The sequence below is a fragment of the Salminus brasiliensis genome, chromosome 15 (assembly GCF_030463535.1).
Source record: "Salminus brasiliensis chromosome 15, fSalBra1.hap2, whole genome shotgun sequence".
Classification (NCBI taxonomy): Eukaryota; Metazoa; Chordata; class Actinopteri; order Characiformes; family Bryconidae; genus Salminus; species Salminus brasiliensis.
Window position 1 is genome coordinate 22,801,241 of NC_132892.1, and position 23,303 is coordinate 22,824,543.

Below are 23,303 nucleotides of genomic sequence, written 5' to 3' on the forward strand. Positions count from 1 at the left end.
TTCGATTTTACTGCAGGAACTCATGCTCATTCTCATGCTCACACACACACACACACACATGTACAGCGTACATATCTGTATTTTTTCAGGCTGGATCCAGAACGCACAATTCCAAAAACACAAATGACAGTCCAGGTACATGGGAGTACATTAAATAAAGCTGTATTTGGTCCTCTTCTGAAAGCCGTAAGAGAGAGAATCACTTCTCAAGGCCTTTTGCGATCGATTCTTCCTCCCCCCAATGACCTGACCCCATTGGTGCTTTATGAGCCGTCGCCAGGGGACACGGAGTGCCCGGCGGCAACCAATAGGACGTGACGGATTGTTCAGAACGGTAAATGAAAGCAGAGTGTTTACCTGCAGCAGAAGCTCCTTCTCAACCACCTCCTCGCTTTTGGTTATCAACCTCCGCTGAAGAGAGTGAATCTTCTGGATCAACTCGAAGGTGCTGGGGTCACTCGCCTGCAGGAAAACCATTTAGAAAGCGAGAGAGAGAGAGGGAGAGAGAGGGCAAGAGAATTGCAGGGAATGAGAAGGAAGCAAAGAGAGAGATTGAATGAGAGAGAATGAAAGAATGAGTGATATTGACCAAAACGCTGCAACTAAACCCTCCAGACTTGAAGACCATTTTCCATAACCTCAATTACCTTCTCAGACACCCACGTCTGAGGTGTTCTACTATCAAGACAGAACAAAGAGCATGTGTTCATGTCACACACATCAAAGAACCCTTTTCGCTACCTTTAAAAAGCTTGAAATCCTTTCTAATTTGCTCATTTCTCGATTGCCAATTCCCACCCACTAACCAGGACTCCCCTGTCACATGATGAAGCCAGCATGGGTGGGGTGAAGGCCAGCATGAGCTTCCATGAGTCACATGAAACCATCCAACTGCTTTTCAAACTGGACAATAATTGTAATTTTTTGATGAGATGCCAAAGTGTGCTTTTAAAGTTTCCAAAGCTTTTCATTCAAGTGATATATGGTGAAGTACTATTTCTTAGAGAGCAGTGTATATATATATATATATATATATATATATATATATATATATATATATATATATTTATATAAGATATATTAAAATAACTAAAAATAAAAACACTTTGTACTAAATATATATTTTTGTGAATGTATATTTGTGATTTGTTTGTATTTATATTGACAAAAATGTATTTGTTTTATATTTGTATGATTTGTGTGTGTCCGTCACTTGTTTTGTCTATAACAAAAGTACTGTTGATGACACTGATTGAAAGTACTGATTGAAATGACATCACTGAGAGGGTGTGACATCACTTAAGCCTTTAGAGCAATGGATTCTTTGGATTCTGAGATTCTTTTCTTTTACATAGCAGAAAGGGAAAACTATGTTTTAATAAAATCTTTAAATTATGAATGCAAATAAATTTCTAGATAAATTTTAGGCAAATGAGTATTTTGATCACATCATCCTTTTTATACATGTTGTCCTACTCCAAGCTCTATAGGCTTGAAAGCCAACTACCAATCAAGTAAATCAGGTGATGTGCATCTCTGTAATGAGAAGGGGTGTGGTCTAATGACATCAAAACCCTATATAAGGTGTGCTTAATTATTAGGCAACTTCCTTTCCTTTGGCAAAATGGATCAGAAGAGAGATTTGACGGACTCTGAAAAGTCAAAAATTGTGAGATGTCTTGCAGAGGGATGCAGCAGTCTTGACATTGCCAAACTTTTGAAGCGTGATCACCGAACAATCAAGCATTTCATGGCAAATAGCCAACAGGGTCGCAAGAAACGTGTTGGAAAAAAAAAGGGGGCAAAATAACTGCCCATGAATTGAGGAAAATCAAGCGTGAAGCTGCCAAGATGCCATTTGCCACCAGTTTTGCCATATTTCAGAGCTGCAACATTACTGGAGTTTAAAAAAGCACAAGGTGTGCGACACTCAGGGACATGGCCAAGGTAAGGAAGGCTGAAAAACGACCACCTTTGAACAAGAAACATAAGATAAAACGTCAAGACTGGGCCAAGAAATATCTTAAGACTGATTTTTCTAAGGTTTTATGGACTGATGAAATGCGAGTGACTCTTGATGGGCCAGATGGATGGGCCCGAGGCTGGATCAGTAAAGGGCAGAGAGCTCCACTCCGACTCAGACGCCAGCAAGGTGGAGATGGGGTACTGGTATGGGCTGGTATCATCAAAGATGAACTTGTGGGACCTTTTCAGGTTGAGGATGGAGTGAAGCTCAACTCCCAGACCTACTGCCAGTTTCTGGAAGACACCTTCTTCAAGCAGTGGTACAGAAAGAAGTCGGTATCATTCAAGAAAAACATGATTTTCATGCAGGACAATGCTCCATCACAAGCATCCAAATACTCCACAGCGTGGCTGGCCAGTAAGGGTCTAAAAGAAGAAAAAATGATGACATGGCCCCCTTGTTCACCTGATCTGAACCCCATAGAGAACCTGTGGTCCCTCATGAAATGTGAGATCTACAGGAGGAAAACAGTACACCTCTCTGAACAGTGTCTGGGAGGCTGTGGTGTCTGCTGCGCGCAATGTTGATCATAAACAGATCAAGCAACTGACAGAATCATTGGATGGAAGGCTTTTGAGTGTCATCGTAAAGAAAGGTGGCTACATTGGTCACTGATTTGTTTTTGGTTTCGTTTTTGAATGTCAGAAATGTTCATTTCTAAATTTTGTTATATTGGTTTACCTGGTGAAAATAAACAAGTGAGATGGGTATATATTTGTTTTTTATTAAGTTGCCTAATAATTCTGCACAGTAATGGTTACCTGAACAAACAGATATCCTCCCAAAAAAAAAACCCACACCAACTTCCAAAAATATTAATCTTTGATATTTGAGTCTCTTGGGTTGATTGAGAGCATAGTTGTTGTTTAATAATAAAAAGAATCCTCTCAAAAAACTTGCCTAATAATTCTGCACACACTGTAATACATTAATTTTATAAATTAATATTTTGCTAATTTTTTAGCATGTGTTCTTGGTCAGGAACTTGTCCACATAAATAACTGCAACCACTAGAGAATGTAATTCACCACCTTTTAACTTTTTATTGGAAACATGACTCCCATATATAAATGAAAATAATAATATTAAAAATAATTATAACTATAATAATAAAAACTACCTGAGGTGGGAAAATATGGTTTTACCTTTTTTTTTTTTTTTTTTTTTTTCTTTTGGAGGACGATAAACATTTATTTTATTTATCTTGATGAAACATCTGCTTTTTATTTTACACACACCTCCAGTCGTCTCCATCGGTGAACATTCATAGGATTTTCAAGCTCCTCCTCCAAGGCTTGACATCTTGTCCGTTCTTTAAGCAGCTCCTTCTGCACGTGGTACAGCTCTCGTCTGCAGCCGAAAGACAACAACTGATTAGTTGACAGTCACATTCAAACATGGGGTCTAAAACTGACCCCTGCCCAATGAATGCGTTCGTCCATGGCAACTGTTGCGAGGCTGCACAATCTAACGAATCAGGAGTAAAGTTCAGATTCTAGGATTCTTTTTTTAGGTGGGTCCAGAATCGGTTTCTGTTCTGGGGGCGAAATATATGCTGTCAATTCAAATTCACAGACCTTCATAATTATCTTGTAGTGTCTCTAATGGCAACAGTAGCTATGAAAGTGCGACTGTTGTGGGCAGGCCATAGATAAGGCAATTGAAAGCCCTGCTTGGTATTTGGCTAATTTGGTTCTAGCACCTTTTTAAATGACCACACTTTACTTAAAATGACGACATACACTGGTAAAGAGGGACAGACGTACATGGAGAGAGAGAGAGTGAACACATCTGAATGGATCTGATAGCAGTTCAAGCCTCAAAACCGCATCCAAGCTAACCTTTCCCTCTCTGCAGCGCTCACACTAAACAAGTGCACACACACACATTCACACATACACACACTTGTGCCAGTTAATGCAAATGCAGCAGCAGTTGGCGGGCGCCTTTGACCCGCTACAGTGGTAATTCACTGTGCAAATAAACAACTTGAAAGCTCCATCTGCCAACTTATTAGCAGTGGCGGCTCTAGCGATGGCTGCAAAAGCATAAAGCTGCTTTTCAACATCAAGAAAACGCCTCTCGAAACACAAAAGGAGAAATAAATTCGCTGTAGCGTGGAAAAAAAGGCCTATTTAGTTCAGAGGAGAGATACGAGAAGGCAGTGTGGAGAAGGTTTGGCGGTAAGCGAGGGGACTGGAGGGGAGAGAGAAAGGGGGAGAGTACATTTTGCAAATAAGCTTGTCTATAATGTAGCTAGGAAAGCAGGTACTTTAGGTGTGCCTTCCCCAGCTAGCTCATATCGCCCTCGCACGCCCTCCATTTAGCATCCTCAACCGGAGTAATGGATCAAAGTCTGAGTCCTCCGCACCAGTTCCATCAAAGCCAATTCCATCCAGCACCTCCCTACTGATATTATCAAAGTCTGTAAATCCCTCCAGTCTACCCCTACAAAACCCCCTCCCCACCCCACCCCCCAAGACGTATAGACAGTGTCAGTGGAGCCATATGCTGACCAATTGAGTGGCAAAGTGTAAACGTATTATCCTCCATTTAAGCGGTATGCACCAGGAGTTTGCACCGTAACTCAAGGGGAGATAGATGATGATAATGCATAGCTCATTACCTGAATGCATCTCAGCTCGAATTTATGGGGGAGTTTGCCGTTAACATGCTAAATCGATCAGCGGAGTCATTTCCAACGGGGAAAAAAAACGCTATTAGCTGAGTCTTTAAACTGGTGTCATTTGTCTAGAAGGGCTATTTTCCTGAAAACACAGTCGCACTTCCACGTTCTATCAGAACGGTTCCACCCAAAAAATGCTAAGCAAGCGAATAAAAGCTAGCTGACACTAATTAGCTTTAAGCAAACGACAGAATGCTAATTGATAATGAGTAGCTTTCACGCCTAGGAATGTTTGAATTTTGTCTGGGGTCATTTTTTTCTTTAGAATTGGTTAAAGTGGCATGCAAAAGTTTGGGGACCCCTGGTCAAAATGTAAAAACTGAAGGGTTTATTAGTTAAATATGTTTGTCTTTCATTTGTATTTTTCTTTTATATTAATTTATTATTCATTTTTCATTTTACAGTTTCAAAAAGAGGAAAAAAATGGAAAAGAGCCTGAAGCAAACTTTTGGACACCCTGCATGATCAATGCTTAGTAACACTCCCTTTGGCAAGTATTGTACAGCTTGTAAATGACTTTTGTAGAGGCTAAGAGTCTTTCTGTGAGATTATTGGGCAATCCTGAATGCACTGCTCTTTTAAGGGTCTATTCAAAGATTGTCAGTGATGGTTAGGTTAGAAGACTGTGAGGGCCATGGCTAAGCCTTCAGATTGCACGTCTGGAATGAGTCCATTGTGGATTTTGAGGTGAGTTTGAGTTCATTATCCTGCGACCTATTTTGAATCTTGAGGTTTTTTTTTAACATATGTGATGTTTGAATCCAGAATTTGCTGGGATTCTTCCTAGTACCAGTAAAATGTTTCTCACGCCACTGGCTGCAACACAAGCCCAAAGCATGACTATTCCAACCCAGTGCTTAACAGTTGGAGACATGTTCTTTAATGAAATTCTGAACCCTTCTTTTGTCAAATGTACTTTAGTTCACCACAGCAAAACTGTTCAGGGTTCACATGGCTTGTTTAGGTGTTCCTTCAAAAACTGAATATTATTGAGAGAATGCAGGAACATTTTACTTCTGATGACTTTTCCATGAGGGTCATATTTATCCATGTCCATAGTCTGCTTAATGTCCCTGAAGGTTCCTGAAGCATTTTCAGTCAAACTGGGCTTCATTTGATTGCAAACTGACTGCGTTCTAAAAGCTTTCTCGGCCATCTAGACCTCAACTTGACCTCCATCATTACTGTTAACTGCCTGTAACCTGTTGCAGATGGTTCTGCAAAGGACCTTTTAAAATTGGTTTAATTTAACACCAAAAAAAGGGTTCCACTATTTTCACGAGTCAAAGAACCGTTCTCTGGTACTGCATACTGTAGAACCCATTTTGTTGCTCAGAGTGTATTAAATTTGTACCCAGTTTAAAGTTGTAGCCCACTTTCCTGTGCTGTCTGAATCTAAAGGGACACTGAGGGATGTTGATGGTAAACTGACTCAGAGCTCAAGGTTTCCAGCAAAAAGTATTCCCTTGTTGCATCATACACACACATATACACACACACACACACACAAACACCAAAACCTTGGGAAAGGTCTTTCTAAAGCAGAAAGACTGCATCTTATATGTAGGCCTTGCCCTATTCACTAATCATTCTATACCCACTATAACTGCTTTAGCTTGAGACCAGTTGCAGTATTCATTCCAGGTTTATACCAGCATTTTCACATGCATGATGCATGGCTCTAGATTGCTGTTGCATCATGCATGAGAAAATGCTTGTATTTACATGGCGGCACAGATGCAGATGAAGCGGCACAAAATGCAGAACAGCAGCTGAAGTACGAAGATACTGACAGCTACCAAATTATCACTGGAGTTGTTGTACTCTCAAGGGTACCTCTAATGTATGCATAGGGACCTATTTACTACATATTTCTCTGCAGTTGAGTTACTGCATTGCCCCCATACACTCTTTAACTTCATTTTTCAATTTAAAACTGATTATGAAAAGTAACAAAAAGTACACCTTTCTCTTTGTAGTGAAGCTTTAGGGTGGTTTCACATATGTCCCAAATACAAAAGCCTGGGGGACGTTTAGGGGACGGATTCATTATCACTGGTTTGTTTTTACACTAAAGAATTCCTTACAAACCATTAACTGAATGCGCAATTCCGAACGCTGCATTTCTGCAAAATGGTAGAGCCGAGGCTCATACGTTTATGGCTTTTCCTTATTGTCCTGTGCTTTCTGAAGTCATGGCATTTCACCATGCAGGAACACCAGCAAAAGTTTTTAGCAAAATCAGTCACATGACATAATAAACCAATCAGACAATCCCGCACGCAGCGCCAGGAGCATGTGCAGCAGACGGTGCCTGAGTTTGCTTGAAGTGAACCCCAGACCGCCAATTTCTGGAGAACCAGAGAGCCGTTCTCTAGGCTGCTCGCTGGCTCAATACTGGGCTTTCAATGTCAGAGCAAGCACTCTCAGGTCCGGGGAAAAATGCTAGTGTAAAACTGCCCTTAAAGAACCCAACTGGACCCAGAGGGCCATGCTACATTTTTGAGGGTATGTTTAGTTTTAACTTGATGAACAAAGCTACCTTTATAGTACCTTTTTGAAAGAATGATGAGGATGCAGCAAAGGTTTTCTTCTGATGACTCTTGCATGATGGTTTGTACAGGTGTTGCTGCACAGTAGAGCAGTGCACCATCATTACAGAGTCTGCTAAATCTTCCTGAAGGCCAAAGTCAAAGTTTTTTTTGTTCCAGCAATCCTATGAGCAGTCCTCTCAGAAAGTTTTCTTGGTTAACGAGACCTCACTTTGACCGCCACCTTTCTTGCTAACTGCTATTTCTTAATTGCATTAGGAACTGAGGAAACAGCGGCATTTCGATGCATGGAAATGGATTTTTGCTTAAATGCAGCTACTTTAGTCTCCGAGTAAATGAAATAACAATAGATACTAATGTGCAAGACAGCAGGTAAGTGAATTCTTGTTTTAAGCCAGAAATAGCAGACGGTGGGCTTTCAAAACCACTTTTGGGTCCATAAGCAACCTTTTATATCAAGCAATGGTTCTTTTAAACCATTAAAAGGTTCTTCACACTCACTTCACAATCTATTTAACAAACACGTTGACCTTTCCTGTGGAAAGTACAACTCAGCCTTAAAGGGGACTAGTCATGCTGTCAAATCATCATGACCAATTTTCCAGGTTTTTTTTTTTCATTTAGAACGAATTTCATTATATTTTGCAGTCTAGCTCCAAAGAAAATTACACTCTTTTTTTAATCTGAGAACATATAAAACATACATCTCCCAGAGTTTTCCCAGAGTTCAGGCACTTAGCCCTAGTAGTTGCTTTCAGTTCTACTTTATGTGGATTTTCTGAGGAAATTACCAAGTTTACGACAATATGTCAATATGTCTTCTTGTGCTGTTGGGCATTGCAGTCAGTCTGTACCATGAAGTTTTCTATTCCACCTTAAATTATCTATCTGTGTAGCCTTCAGAATGCAAGATTTGCATCTTTTAGGGAACAAAACCTCCAAAAACCAAGAAACTGTTGACAAAGAAACCAATTCTGACTTATTTGAATAATTATATGAATTATTTGTATTGATAAACTTTCTCATGTATTTAAGATAATGCTCTATTTGTCCCACAGTGGGAGAATTTACAGTCTCACAGCAGCAAAAGGATGGCAAGACTTTCATTTACAAAAAAATAGATAAATTACCAGCACATCCACAAAATTAAAAAACAATATTATTTACAGATAATTTGCTTGTCTGAAGATTCCAAGAAAAATTTAAAGCAACAATATGTAGCAGGTTTACCTTCAAATGAGAGCTTTAAAATCACAGTGATGCTCGACTGACTTATAATAAGGAGAATAACGCCTCTATCATTGGTACTCTGTGCCTGGCATGCTAGTAACTGCACTATGTACCATTGGTGAAATGGACAGGGCAATGCTTGTCAGAGCTGTGTAACTGCTTAATCCAAGCCATCTTAGTGTAAAATACTGTAAAATGACTCTACTTTGTCAGCCTATCACGATTCTTTCACTTTCAGTGACAATTCTGTATCTCTCAGCTTGTCCAGAAATGCATGTGTAAAGCATGTCCTGAGGGTAGCTTATTCTTGCATAAAGCTGATTTAAAGCTAACACTGCTTTAGCTTCTGAAGGGGAAATTAGTCCCTGTTTCTTGGTCGTTCAAACTGTTGAGTGTGAATGAGGTGCATTAGTTAGATGGTTGTTGATCCACACAGTCTCCCCTGGGGTTGAGCTTGTGCATGCAAGTGGCTCAATGGGAAAGTCATGGTGATGCGATGAAGTTGTCTGAATCATTGCCAATGACATAACTGGAACAGTTTTTCTTTTTTTTTGCTATGATTCAGCACACTGTTCTAATACTTTCCACTGTTTTTCTCAAGTACAGGAAACATTATGTCGTCTATTTCTGGTTTTCTGAGCGATTTCTCTGCTTGTACAGACTGAAGTCCTCTGTACCTAGTGGTTTACATGGTGGTGATAATTCTAGGCAATTCTAGGAGGCTTTCTTTTTCTTTTTTTCTTTTTTTTTTACAGTAAATGCACTATATTATATGCGCAAGAGCCATGAAAGTACAGCCCCTTGTATACGTCTGAATAGCTGCATGCCAGCACTCTTCTCCTCAACAGGTTGTGAAAATGTGACTGGCACACAAGGGGGCTGCCTTCCCTTTTGTTCCTGCTCTGTTGGCTGTGAGTTTAATTTATGCGTTTTAATTGTGATTTTGGCAAAGCTCTTATTTTTCAGCTGTCACCGTTGAGGCGACGCAGGCGAATTCAGACGAATACATCACTGTCCGCTAACAGAAAACAAGTCATCCATCTTTCCGTGTCAACAATATAATTCCTCTAGCTATGAAAAATAAATCAGGGTGGGGTGAGATTCGGAAAGAGGCTTGTGGCGCGTTGGGGGTGTTTTCCGCACGTATATATATATATATATATATATATATATATATATATATATATATATATTTGGGATATTTTAGTTTTCATTTTCGACCCCCCCCACTTTCCGTCTGCCGCTTGCTTTCTGTAGGGAAGTATCGGCCTTGAAATGCAGAGAGACAGGCAGGAAGAGCCGGAGAGAGAGGCATGCCTGGATTGATTCATTGAGGATGGCAGGGTTGATATCGCTGCCTTAAACTTCAATCAAACACCTTTACAAAGTGCAAGACACACGCTGGAGCCCACCCCAATGCACACACACACACACATACACACATCTGTAAATGCAGATACACAGAATCAATAAAGTGGCATGGAATTGAAGCGCATGAACGATTGCAGCTGTCTTTGTAGTTCATAAGGATGCATATCTTTAATAAATAAATATAATCATTGTAAACAGTGGTTCGTCTGTTTAACCTGAAAAAAATGACTTCATGTACTAATAAGTTCGGACAAGGCCTTCAGCTTATGACGATTGGGAGAAAACTGTATGAGAGGGGAGGAGAAGTCAGAGGACTTTGGACTGGAGTTTGTGTGGCTTCTGTTTATAGTAGGAAGCCAGTCCCCCCTGGCAAGGTTAAAAGGAAGTAGACAGGGCAGGTGAAGGGTTGCAAAGATTTGCTGTGAACACATGAACAAGGTAGAGATGGAATTTATAGGATGCTGGATTAGGGAAGAGGGACTGCAGGCATGTTTCTCCTTCCACAATAAATACTTAGAATCAAATAATGGTCAAACCAAGTCTTTCAAGGTTTCAGAAGAAGTCCTGGAAGATTCTGGAGTGGGCGTCTCAGTCGCCTGACTTGAACTCCTTTAAAAATCTTTGGTGTGATTTGAAGATGGTGGTTGCTGCACATAAACCCATAAATAATAGTGAACTGGAGGACACTGTCCATGAGGAATGAGCAGAGATTTTTCAAAAACACTGCCAGAAGCTGGTGTAAGGCTGTGCAGCACGTTTGCAGCAGGTCAGAACAGCAGAAGGGTTCTAGGTACTAAAGACACTTGTCATGAATAATACTGAGATGGAAGTCGTCGTTAAAAGTAGCATTTTTTGTTGAATTTGGAGAAAACACTTCTTTTCTGTTATTTTGTGTTGAGCTATTTAAATTGGTCTTGTTTGATTTGTTTATGGCAGCTGAAAGTTTGCAACTAATGTATATGTGTTATATTTATTTATATAGGACATACTCATGACCATATTCCTTTTACATTACATAACATTATATTAAAGCAAGCTTGTGTGAAGTGAGCATCTGAACATCACATTTCTATCAGGAAAATCAAAGTGTAAAAAAATCAGTTTGGCACTTTGCAGAAATATTCATTAGAAAGCCACTAGAAAGCTGTACTATTGCATTTATGCCACTTAGCAAACTCTCTCACCTATAAAAACTCACCATTAAGCACACGTAAAAGCTATTTGGAACTACTGAAACTGAGCAGAAGAGATGCCACTTGTTCATTTAGAAAATAACTTTCAGAAGATCTCTAGCATCAGAAATTCCCTGATCAGAATCTGAGAATGGAGTTTTGAGAATGAGGGAGCCTGGGCGTCTGTTAGAGTCTTTGAGTCTTTGAGAGTTTGTTTTGCTATGGTATTCCAATGAAATAATCAGATTTAATAACATTGTGAGTTATGCTATTAGTTCTATTTACCTTCTGTATAGACTGCTTCAACTCTGTACTATGCTTTCATAGATTTGTGATGTCATATTATAACAAAAGTATGAAAACAATCTAAAGGATGTTTCATTTTCTGCAAAATAAAAAGCCACAACAGAATGCTTATGTTTTTTCAATGTGCTAGGAGTGAACTATAACTGCTGACTGGACATAAATGACCAAAATACAAAATTCACAGAACAACCTACTCCTCAACCAAAATATTTCTTAAAGAACTTTTACATTGCATTGTTTGTATTCTACATTATTCCTGTGTTTATACTTACAGTACCTTAAAAGTAACCACTGAAATGGACAAAGTTTTATTACACACTTCTATTCCCAAGCAATAGCCCTGCCGGTTTGCACGGGAGTCCCTGTAGTTACTAAAAATACGACTTAGTGTGCAATAGCCTTTGGAGTGTTAAAGGGTTAGGCAATCACTGTTACTGTTGCTTTAAGGCTGATACATGTAAGGCCAAGAAAAGTTCGGGAGAGAACTGCTTGTATGCTGTAAGAAGGACAAATCACGAACCCCGTATGACTGCCAAGAATCTGCAGGAAGGTTTAGCTGAGTCAAGAGGATGGTCCCCTGTTCCACTCTACGCTACAGAACATCTAGCCAGCCAAGACTTTTGGAAAGTGCTGTGGACTGATGAAGTCAATACAGAACTATTTGACCAAAGTCAGCAAAGATACATTTGCAAGAAAAAATTAAAATCGTAAAAGAAGAGGACACCATGCCAACTGTGAGGCTTGGGGTGGATCTATTATGCTTTGGGGTTGTGTTGCAGCCAGTGGAATTGACGGTGGCTGGCTGTGCAGGAGGAGGAGGAGGCATGTGTCAGTTCTTTTGCAGATATGACATGAACAGACATGAATTCGAGGCTCAGCATTTTTTAGCAATTCTTCTGTCTAAACCTGTGTCCTGTAATTTCCCAGGATAGCATTCTAATAAAAAAAAACATTGAACTAATAATTATATAATTTTATACTTTATCATTTAAAACTTCTTCATGTTTTGTTGACATACTTTGATATTTATAATGAAATATCATTTAAAAACCTGGTAAATGGTAAACCTAAATGCCACACTGTACAACCTAACTGCACTGCTTGCTGAATTAATTAAGCTAATGTTACTTAAATGTTACAGAAAGTTGGGATGAACATGAATAGTTGAGATACACGCTCAGTTAATTTTTGGCAAATGTTCAGTTAAGGTCATTTTATTCAGTTGAGTTAACTGAATTGTTCCAGTGAAATATGGTGACCTTTTGGGTGTGCCTTTTGTTTGTGCAGTGCAACTTTGAGGAGTAAAACCTAATACCTTTCCCCATTGGCTCCTGGCACCATCTATTTGCATACAGTGCCTGCACCCCACCTCTCTGCCCCGCCCCTCACTCACCATCACTGTGTATTCATTCCTCCCAGGCTGCCTTCATCTGTGGTGTAGTGTAGCTGTTTGTTCTGAGTGTTGATGGTTGTAAGGTGATATTGTTGATCTCTCTCTTATGCTGAGTGTGGTTTACTGATGCAAAAATGCAAATTTGTGCTATCATGGTTTAGCTACATTCCTGTTCAAGTCCACACGTTACTTAGAAGAAAGTTCTTGTTCTTTTTTTTGCTCTCTTGTGTAATCCAGTTGTGAGAACCTCTGTTTGAGTATTGTCAACTTTATCAAAACAACTAATCACCTGGATCACTCAAGAGTATTATTTGGGTTTAAGGCAAGCATTTTGCTCAAACCATTTGAGTTCAGGTAACTCATCAGCCATGTCACTCCACTGCTGCGTTCTCTTCACTGGTTTCCTGTAGCTTCTGCCTGCATCACAGTTAAAACCCTGACGCTTGTCTACAAAGCCAAGAATGGACCAGCCCCTCTGTACTTGATGGCAATGGTCAAAAGCCGATCTGCTCCAAGAGCCCTTCCAGCTTCAAGTACGGCCTGGCTTGACCCACCGTCCCTTAAGATCCACAGAAGACAAGTGTCCAGGCTTTTTTCTGACCTGGCACTGAAGTGACAGAAAGAACTTCCCCTGGGTGTCTGAAAAGTAGAGTTGCTTGCTGTCTGAAGACCCACCTCTTTAATATATACTTGGGTGAAGAGTAGTGTGTTATGGTCTTCCTTTTAGCTTGTGTTTCGTAGTGTCTAAACTCAGAGATATCTTTGAAATTTTAGTCTTTCTGAGTAAATAGCGAAGTACTTTTGTAAGTTGTTCAGGATAAGAGTGTCTGCTGAATGCTGTAAATGTAAATGCAAATGTAAATGTCATCAGGTTATTGAGTGCTGGCCCATTTCCAGTTCAAATCTGAATACAGACACAGAGAAAGGTAATGGCATTGTGCTGCATCACAAAACAGGCCTTTAAAAAAAACGTAATTTATATATATTTATTTGGTAAGGAACTCTCCACTGAAAGGTTCTCAAAGGAAGCAAAAGTGAGTCTTTAATGGCAGCCCTTCAAATAAAAAAAACAAACCCTATTTGGTCCTCATTGGACGGTGGAGTGCAGTGGTACTATTTTCTCTTATTTTCAGGTTCTATTCTCTAATGCACTGAAGGAAATGGCTGGGAGCTTGTTGCCCTAAAACACATCGAAAAACAGTGCTGAATGCAACTACCAACTTAGAAAACGACTAATAGATCTGCCCACTTTGGACTGCAATATCCAATTTAATGTCAGTCGCAAACTTTGGCACTTAATGTCCAGTTGCTATGGGCAACTGGTGGTAGAAAAAAGAAATTTGGCATTTTAGGCTGGATATTTTAAAACGGTTTGGTGGGTAGTGCAGTAGCAGCAGCAGCAGCTGAGCTTGAAAAAAGCTCAAGTGGATAGACACTGATCAGAGGTGCCCCCACCAACAGAAGTTCAAAATATATGCACTAATGAAACAATACAACTACCTGAGCTTTTACATCGCCTACCCAACACTAAGAGAGGTTGCACAAACATGGTATCCTACTCTATTACTGAGGATGGTTCTATGATGGTTGCAGGCTAGTGTTCATTCTTGGACTAATGCAGGGTTTCTGCATTAGTCCAAAAATGAACACTAGCCTGCAACCATCATAGAACCACCCTCAGCAATAGAGTCAGATACCATGTTCTTACAGCCTACAACAGCATCCTAGGAGAGGAACACAAAAACACAGCTCACATAAGCCCTCCCAAGACAGGTTATCCCTGGAAAAATGCCAACACATTGACGGTGACGTTATTGCACAAACAAACCCTCACAAAAAAGTGTGTATTATTAAATTAACACAGCTGACTTAGTTATATCTTCAAAAATTTGAATATTAAATATAAATTCAGTGCAGTTTCTACTTTTCCCATTGGCTCCTGGCACCAATCATTTGGATATTGGGCGTGTTTTTACATAAAGTACTATATGAATAATATAGTATTCTTTCTATAAGAAATAAATGTAATTTGTAGTATTAAAATGACAGCTTATTAATTTCCAGATAATGTCTGTCAGTTTACAGGGTTTTGAAAATAATTAACAAAAGAAAACTACTTTAAAACTACTTTTTAAAAGTTTTTCTTTTACAGTGTAGATGGTTGAAACCAACAGCACAATGACCTCAAACACATGTCACAGCTGGTTGTGGAGTGGATAAAACAGGCCAGCACTGCTTTATCCATGTTGAAGGAAAAGTTTTTTTAAGGTACCCACAGCAGATTAATTGCATACATGTTTTCTGCCAGTGACAGTGCATCACTGAAGACTGAAGAATGCTTTACAGCAGGAGTGCTTGCCTTGGGAAGTCTTTGGCTGGTACATGATGTAATTATGGTATTCTGGCACTGGTAATCAAAAAGAATTGCTCACAAGCACATACTGTATGTCATACACCAATGCCTAGCAACTGTTTTTGTTGAAATCATCCACGTCTTCTGTGCACATTAAAAAAATGACTGTACAATTCCACCTAAATAAAGCAGCAAGCCATACCAGGGAGAAATTCAAGAAATGACACAGCAGGATAATCACCAGATGCTTCATTTGCACTCTAAACTTCTAAAAATCCCACTGAGAACTTGTGGAACTGTGATAGGAAATATGTGGAGGAGAAGAATCTAGCCACTAGGGGGGATAGTCTTTGGACTGGAGGGTAGGATGTGCAGTGGCTGTGTATCTAAATCACTAGTTCAAAGTAAACTCATTTTCCTTAGCATCCATAAAAGTTCATCCATTATATCCATCTCTACAAACAGAAGGCGGCATAGATATACTTCTATAGCCAGTTCCACCCATGTCTTGGTGTACTTACTGATGACGAACTGTGATAGAAAGAAATTTGAGCCAATATAGCAAAGCATATGGATGTTATCAGAAATAACTTATTAAGCTGTTTTACACATTGATCAATATCTAGGACAGCACTGCTGTTAATGCACTTTAAAACATACATTAAACTAAAACACACTTTTCAGACTTCTCTGAGAACAGTCTGGACATGGTGTTAATACTCTAATGAATGTGTTTATAGCTAATAAGCCTTATTTACTGACAAATATAAGATATAATAATATAAGATATATAATATAAGAGCCACTCACTACATTCGAGCTTTGTCCTACTAGGTTTTGCCTTAGCTTTAGCCCTCCAGGTTGCTTAGACTCTAAAAGAGGGCAGAGCCATGTTATCCTTGTGATTGGTCAGGGGTATGCTGATGTAGACATGACTTACTTTAGGACCGCCCATTCCACATGGAGAGGAGAGCAGTACTGGTGAAACACAGCACACATTTATTGGACTTTGGGAAGATATTGACATAAGACATAATTTGTACATTTACATTTACCCAGAAACTTTATACCTCCAACATAGCAACTCTACAGGAGAAGGAAAAAGCTTCTTAGCTTATAATAGAAGTCAATGTAAAAATATTTTATTCCAAGTCATTTTGGAGTATTTCTACTGGTCTATTCATCATGCAATTTTGCAAGTAAAGGATAACTGTTAGATTCACAATATGTAAAAAAGAATTGCCAAAATGGAGATACAAGGTTTTTGTGTAACAGCATTACTTATATGTAAATGGATTAATGAAATCATGGTCAATATAATTGACCAAAAAATACTTTGATTTTAAAGTGAAAACAGATTTCTACAAAATGATGCCAACACTAACAAAAGATTCATTAAAGAGTTCTTGTCTACAGCACAGACTTCACATTCAGAGTGAGGTAATAGCAAACGGCAAAACTCGAAGAGGAGAGATGTGACGTCATGAGGTCACGTGACATCAAAACCTTTTGCTTAGTATGAACCATACAAGTATGAATATTATTTCTAGAAAAATTTTTTTTTTTTTTTCTTTAAGAAGAATCTGCTCATCTGCTTTTGGACAAAGCAAAAACAGGTTTGAACCAGAAATCATGTTTTTCAATTAGAACAATGTAAAAATACACTTTAAATGAATGACAGGCTCATATCACTTTTTTCAGAAAATTAAATACAAATATATAATGTACATAATTATTTACATTACAGATTACATAATTATTCACCCCCTTTAAAGTGACTAACCTCATTCAAAAGAGGTCCAGGCACTTGGTGGTATATTGGTGGCCTCCCTGGTGGTCTCTCAGTTTGTGAGGAGCATTGTAGTGGTAGCAACATGTTCTGGGGATACCAGTAGAGCTGGTACTTTTCACAAAGTGGATTAAATAATGAAGAGGGAGCACTACCTCAGAGTTCTTCATCCTAACCTCAAACCATCAGGTAGATGATTGAAACGTGGACAAAATTGGATCTTTCACACCTGTTCCACAACACTGAGGAGAGGAAGTGGAGACCAGGAAACATGTGCTGTTTTGTAGAGATGAGGCATAGCAATTAGGTGCTGTGATCAAGATACAGCAAAGTACCACAGAGCTGACAGCAATATCTCAAGATCCACAGTACTAAATAAGGTGTAGAAGAACTAAGGACAGAGAAATGACTTCAGCCAGACTAACTTAATTTAAGCCTCCTGTTAGCTCATCAGTGTGCTGCTTAAAGCTTGATGTAGGTAAGCAGCGAGGGCGGCACTTGTCGACAGCCAAATCACGCCGGTCATGGCTCCTGTTTCAGATGTGATTTTAAAAGAGAGAAATGAACAGAAAAGGGAGGTGGTGCAAGTTTTAAAAATATGTATTTATATAATTAAGCTATTAAAAGCTCTGATGCACAGAATCTGGACGCCTCTGTTCTGACTAATACTTGGTTACTTAATTCAACCCAAAGCCTTTAATGTTCGACCTGTACTCATTAAACAAGGATAGCGCTTCGGTGGTACATGTGGGAGGCTGCAGTGTTCACAAATCCTCTGGAGTGAAGATGAAACCAGCTCAGCTCCAGTACTGCAAATAACAGTTTGGAAAGAAATGATATGGGTTTGAATTTCCCTTGCCCAAATCATTATATGTATACATACCATAATTACAACCTAAAAGGCAACCGCTGATCCCAGGCCAGAGTGTAAAAGGCTTTGGTCTATGTGAGGTTTCAGACCTTAGACCTTTAAAGCAGCATTATGTGAAAATTGGTATTTGTCCACCTTAAAGTCAGGAAGTGTTACACATGCATTTCTGGACAAGCTGAGAGATACAGAACCACCACTGAAAGTGAATGACACCCCCAAATGTTATCTAGTACAGTTTGAGGTGTGTTGGGTCCAGAGTAGCAATGATAAAGGCGTTCTCTCTGCATCACAATAATCTTGATGCTGCTATTTTAAAATAAAATAACTACATACATGTTGGTTTAAAAGAGGGTTGACACAAAATGCCCTGATAACCCGCCCATGTGGGGCCTGTATGGGTAGCCCAACTGGGAACCAGAATGTTTAGGTCATGGGTTCCAGGATAGCCCCACATATGGATGCCCAACACATATGAAGTCCCGCCTCATCTAGGTTGTACACTGCACATAGGGGCTAGATGAGATGGGCTGTAACAATGGAGCTCACGACTGGAAGGCCCAACTGGGTCCCAGTAACAGCCCGTACAAACCCACTCAGAGCCCTTGCCCACCTGCAACCCACCCAGCCATTGTTTCACCTATGTAAGGCCCATGTAAGAATGTCGGCTGGGTCAACACATATTCCAGCTGTGATTTTTATTACTGTCTTCTTGGTTTGTAGTTTTGTAGAGCCAGACATTGAAGGACAGAGCTTTGTTCCAGTTTGGCTATGTCTGTCTGGCAAAGAGAAAATGGTACAGAACGATATATTTGATATAAACACAAAGGTAGATGTTTTGCCATCTGGAATTCTTTTTTCAATAAAGACATTATAAAACAAGTCAATAACAGCATTTTTATCTCTACCATTTGAGCCATATGTTTAAGGAGTGTGACATTATTCACTTTGGGTATTGGTCGAAAGACAAAATGTGATGAGGATTATTTTAAATATGGCTTTACTTCCATTGAGGTTTGTGGGGAGGTAAGGCCGCATTGTGTTATCTATCCATGAACCACTTTCTCACGTACAAGCGTCCAAGATTAACACTCTATTGAACTGGCATTAGAGAGAGGGTTGGATTGTGACCCTAGGAGGAACAAGTTTGAGTGCCTCTGGATTAGGGTTTGAATTAGCTGAAACAAATGAATTAAGTTGATTTACACACCACTCAGGTCTCACGTAACTAGAAAATGCATGATACATATTTAGAATCAGTTTGTTGATTACAAAAAAGGAACCCTCTTACTTGGCCCTGTAGTTAGCATCCAGGTAAACTGGATCTAATGTGTATGTAATGCTAATTCTGAAATGACTAAAGGTGGGCTGTTGACGGGGATCCATCTGGCTGTCTGTGGAGTCGGAGGCAGCCCCAGAGTAAGTAGCTTGGCATCTAATGAGCCAGGAACTGGGAATAACATATGGTGTGTTTTGTATGGTTCACCTAGCCCAACTAGCGGTGGAAGAGGGACTAGGGGGAGAGGAAGGGATCGAGGGAAAGGGGGGGGAGGGGGCCAGGAAAGAGAGCGAGCCACCAAGCTTGCAAGAGGAGTTACATAAACGCACCTAGAGCACTAAATGCACTTAAGACATCCTGTGGTGCATAAAGCCTAGGTTTTGCCAGAGAAAATATGCATCTGGGTTCTTTCCATGTACTTTGAATGTATATTCAATTTCTGTTGTTTTTTTTGTTTTTTTTAATTATGGCCTAGAAGGGTTCTATTATTGTTGCCATGGTCATTTTGCAAAGCTGCAATTATACCGTTTATGATAAAATAGAATAAAAAAAGCAAAGGCGGTGGGGCAATGAGGAGAGCAGTGTTTGTGTGTCTCTTTAGGACTGTCCGACAAGCACAGGTAGGGTAGGGTAATGCTCGTTACTCAGAAATGCTCTGATTAATTAACGGACAGCGCACATAAACTCGGCCAGAGCCGTCTACTCCCGGCATTCTCTGGCGAGCCTTTGGAAAACATTTCACATGGAAAGAACCTCTCATTAAAGCTGACAAATATGGATAATGACAATCTGCTTCAAAGATGCATCACACAACCGTGGGTGTATGTGTGTATGCAGCTCAGCGCACGTTTTAGGATGCAGGCTGTGGTGGATGCACATGAATGAATCTGGCATATCAAAGAATAAGTGTTACATATGCTTTCGTACGCCATGCTCTATAGTATATGCCTTTAATGATGAAGGCGAATGTCACAGGCCAAATACAATGTATCGAAGGTCAAGACAGGAAATACATCACTTGTAGTGTGACATGCACTCTGTGACTGCAGCCACAGTCATAGGCAATTAGGGTAGCTACAATCGGAGTCACAATTGGAAATTCTTATAAAAGTACAACTACTGCTACTAATGCTACTAGTGCCGGGAGGGTGAAAGCTAGCCTGTGCTTTCTTCTGCCACGACTGTTTACAGGCACATTGATTAGACTACATCAGTCTACTACTGCTCTGTTTCTAAATCTGCAGCTATGGTGGGCTTGCTTTTACCCCACCTGTTCTCAGAGCGCACCATAACCAATCAAAGAGCTGCCACTGCGCCCCCACCCTGTGGCTCTCTTAAATGCAAATGGGGAACCAAGCTTATGTGGCCCTGGACTAAATAGACATAGAACAGAAATTTTAAACATCAGACACGTCATAACTTTGAAATCCCGTCCTCATTTTGAGATACCATGAACATTTTTAAATACCACAGTATCCATTTTTATCGTTATACTGCCTAAGTCTATTTAAGAATTCTTAAAATATGAATAATATAGCATTTTAATTTCATCAAAACAAGAAAATTGCTTTGTTAAATCTGCAGATCTGTTTAACAAAGCAGAATCTTGAGCCATTTCAAAGCTTCCCCTTCAGATCGGATAACTTTTTGACAGAGTTTTGAAATGAATAAATTCAGATTTTATATGTACTCATCCAGATGACACTTGTGACAGTCCACATTCTTGCATGATGAATCTTGTTCATCTGATACTTTTAATTTGCTGGAGTTTTTTACCATTTAAAAACTCTGGTCTATCAACCTGCTTGGATGTATTCGGCAAGTGAAGCTAAATCAGATGGACTGTCGCATTGCCAACCTACGCATTTCAGCAAGTTAGAAATGCAGAACTCTGCTCAAGCAGCACTGCAGGTCTAGAACACACGCAGAGCTCACCGTATTCACACACACAAAAAAAAAACTCTACTAGACTGAGGTTGCGACTCCAGGCCCAGCCTCTCCCTAATTAATGGAGATCTTGCCGCAAAAACCGCTTCACGGTCAGCAGTCCTTTTCTGAGGTGCGCCACAGTTGGGAAGGCGAGGGCAGAGGGGAGGAAGAGCTCGGTCCAGCAATTCATCATCAAGCCATGTCATGCTTAAGAGATCCCAGAGAGAACAAGCACGCATGTAGCCAGTCTCGCTATCGATCCCAGCCTTCGCCTGAGCTTCATACTGTAACATCTGCAACACCTTTATTGACCTTCTTGTAAGAATTACATTCAAAATGACACCTCGCTGTCAGGCGCCACGGCGAGATGTCAGTGTGGGCCGAGACTTATGCTTCCGATGTGTGCAAAACGAAGAAGCCGTGTCAGTCTACACAAGCGGATATTAGTGGCATGCATGAACAGATGGAAGCTAGGCAAGTGCTCCTCAGAAGAGAAGAAGAAGGCTACAGCTCTTTTTTGCTATAGTACCTCCATAAAAATACACTTTCTCTTGATATGCCCCTCTGCTCCACAGTTTTTCAAATTTCAAATCTTGTCAATCAGATGTGATTTAAGTACAAATTCCAGACATTAATTTAAGGGGATTTGCACAGTCCCCCTCATTTCAGGGCACCACAATGTTCAGGACATATCAATGATAGGTCGCAGCCATCTTTAGTACTGTGTTGCAATGCCTGCTTAAAGTCTGCAATTCATAGACTTCATAAGGTGAAGAGTATCTTCTACTTCTCCTTAGTAATAAGGCTTTTAGGCTGATAGTAACCTCTGAAAAATACACACCTGCCTCCTGAAGGCTAGTTCCGAAGTGGCAGACAGAAGTGGCAGATTCTTCTTCTGCAGTGGAGGTCTTCCTTGGCCTACCAGTCTCTTTGAGATTTATGAGCTCACCAGTGCATTATTTCTTCTTAATGATACTCTACACAGTTGATTTTGGTAATCCCAAGGTTTCCCAATCCCAACTGATGTCTCTAATGGTTGTTTTCTTGTTTTTTAGCCTCAGAGTTTGACTTCTCTTTGACTTTTCCTGGCACAGCTCTTGTCCTCATGTTGAACCAGGTCAACTACAGACTCCAAAGTTGTTTGAAAGCTTAGAAGCAATCTTAGGCATCTTATGCTTGTACTAGTGAAGCAATGGAAAACAACTGAGTAATCATAAGCACCTGAGGGGACTAAATAAAGGGGACTGTGTTGTAAAAGTGTTAGAATTTCAACATGGCGAAACTTAAATGAATAACCCTTAAATGAAAGTCTAGTGTACTTTAATCACATCTGCTTGGTATGACAGGAGATGTTAAACTGTAGAGCAGAGGGACATATCAGAGAAAAAGGTGTCTTTGTCCAAAGTATTATGTTTATAATATATTTTGTTTATAATATATGTTTATAATATTATTATTGTATATGTGATGAGGTTTTGTTTATTGGACTGATGATTTGATTTCAGTTTCTATGACTTGTTTACCTTGTCCAGTGACAGGATGAAAATCACATTTACACACCTTTCTCTTCACTCCAAATGTAGTTGATCAGCAAAGACATGTTTGGTGTCTGAAGTCTGCTCTTATAGTTCTGCTCTTCTTTAGGAGCTACAATGCTAATCCAACATGTATTGGAAGGTTGCTACTGCTGTTCTCAGCTATGGCACGGTGCCTATTTTCACAGACAGTTTATGCTACTTTAGCTTTATTAAATTCATGATACACTTTGTAAAACGTTACTTCAATAGGAAGTCTTTTATATTTCTACTTGCATCAAAGTGCAGATGTACTGTATATGCTCTTAACCCCTCTTAACACGCTAAGGCTTATTACACACTGTGGTAATTATTCAGTCACTACAGGGACTTCTGTACAAACTGGTAGGGCTAAATAGTTAAAGGGTTAAATGTACTTGACTATTAAAATAGAAATATTGAGTTATTAGAGCTATTCTAATCGAATGGAGCTATGATTGGTATAAAATTGGTATTTAGGGGTGGGGTAGTAAAAAGTGTTATATAATTGGTTTGCTTCAATTTCAAAACACTTCAGCGTTCAAACGGGGCAAACACACAGTAAAGTTGGTCATGGGACAGATAAAGCAAGCTAATATTAAGCTGATGGAACAGTCCTGACCTGCCAAAAAAAGTGGTTAAATATCCAACCACTCTGCCAACATGCTCATGTGGGGCACACATGGGTGGAAGGTGAGCTAGGTGGGTTCCAGGTGGGCATGGGCTCTGAGTGGGTTTGAACATACTTTGTCACTGGAATGCAGTTGGGCTTTCCAAATGGGTCCTATTATTACCC

At 39.8% G+C, this 23,303-nt stretch overlaps 1 protein-coding gene across 4 annotated transcripts in view; it reads right to left on the reverse strand.

Moving 5' to 3' along the window:
• cfap58 (cilia and flagella associated protein 58) overlaps positions 1-23,303 on the reverse strand; it is a 169,512-nt gene that overhangs the window by 63,915 nt on the left and 82,294 nt on the right. For 2 of the 4 annotated variants that reach the window (XM_072657286.1, XM_072657285.1), the window contains exons 14-15: positions 3,265-3,376; positions 358-462 (exon numbers count right to left, since the gene is read on the reverse strand). The exons of 1 other annotated variant lie outside the window; for it this stretch is intronic. In XM_072657286.1, coding sequence (XP_072513387.1) covers positions 358-462; positions 3,265-3,376 — 217 coding nt within the window. The remainder of the gene's footprint in view (positions 1-357; positions 463-3,264; positions 3,377-23,303) is intronic. One more of the 4 variants, XM_072657287.1, reaches the window with a different exon arrangement.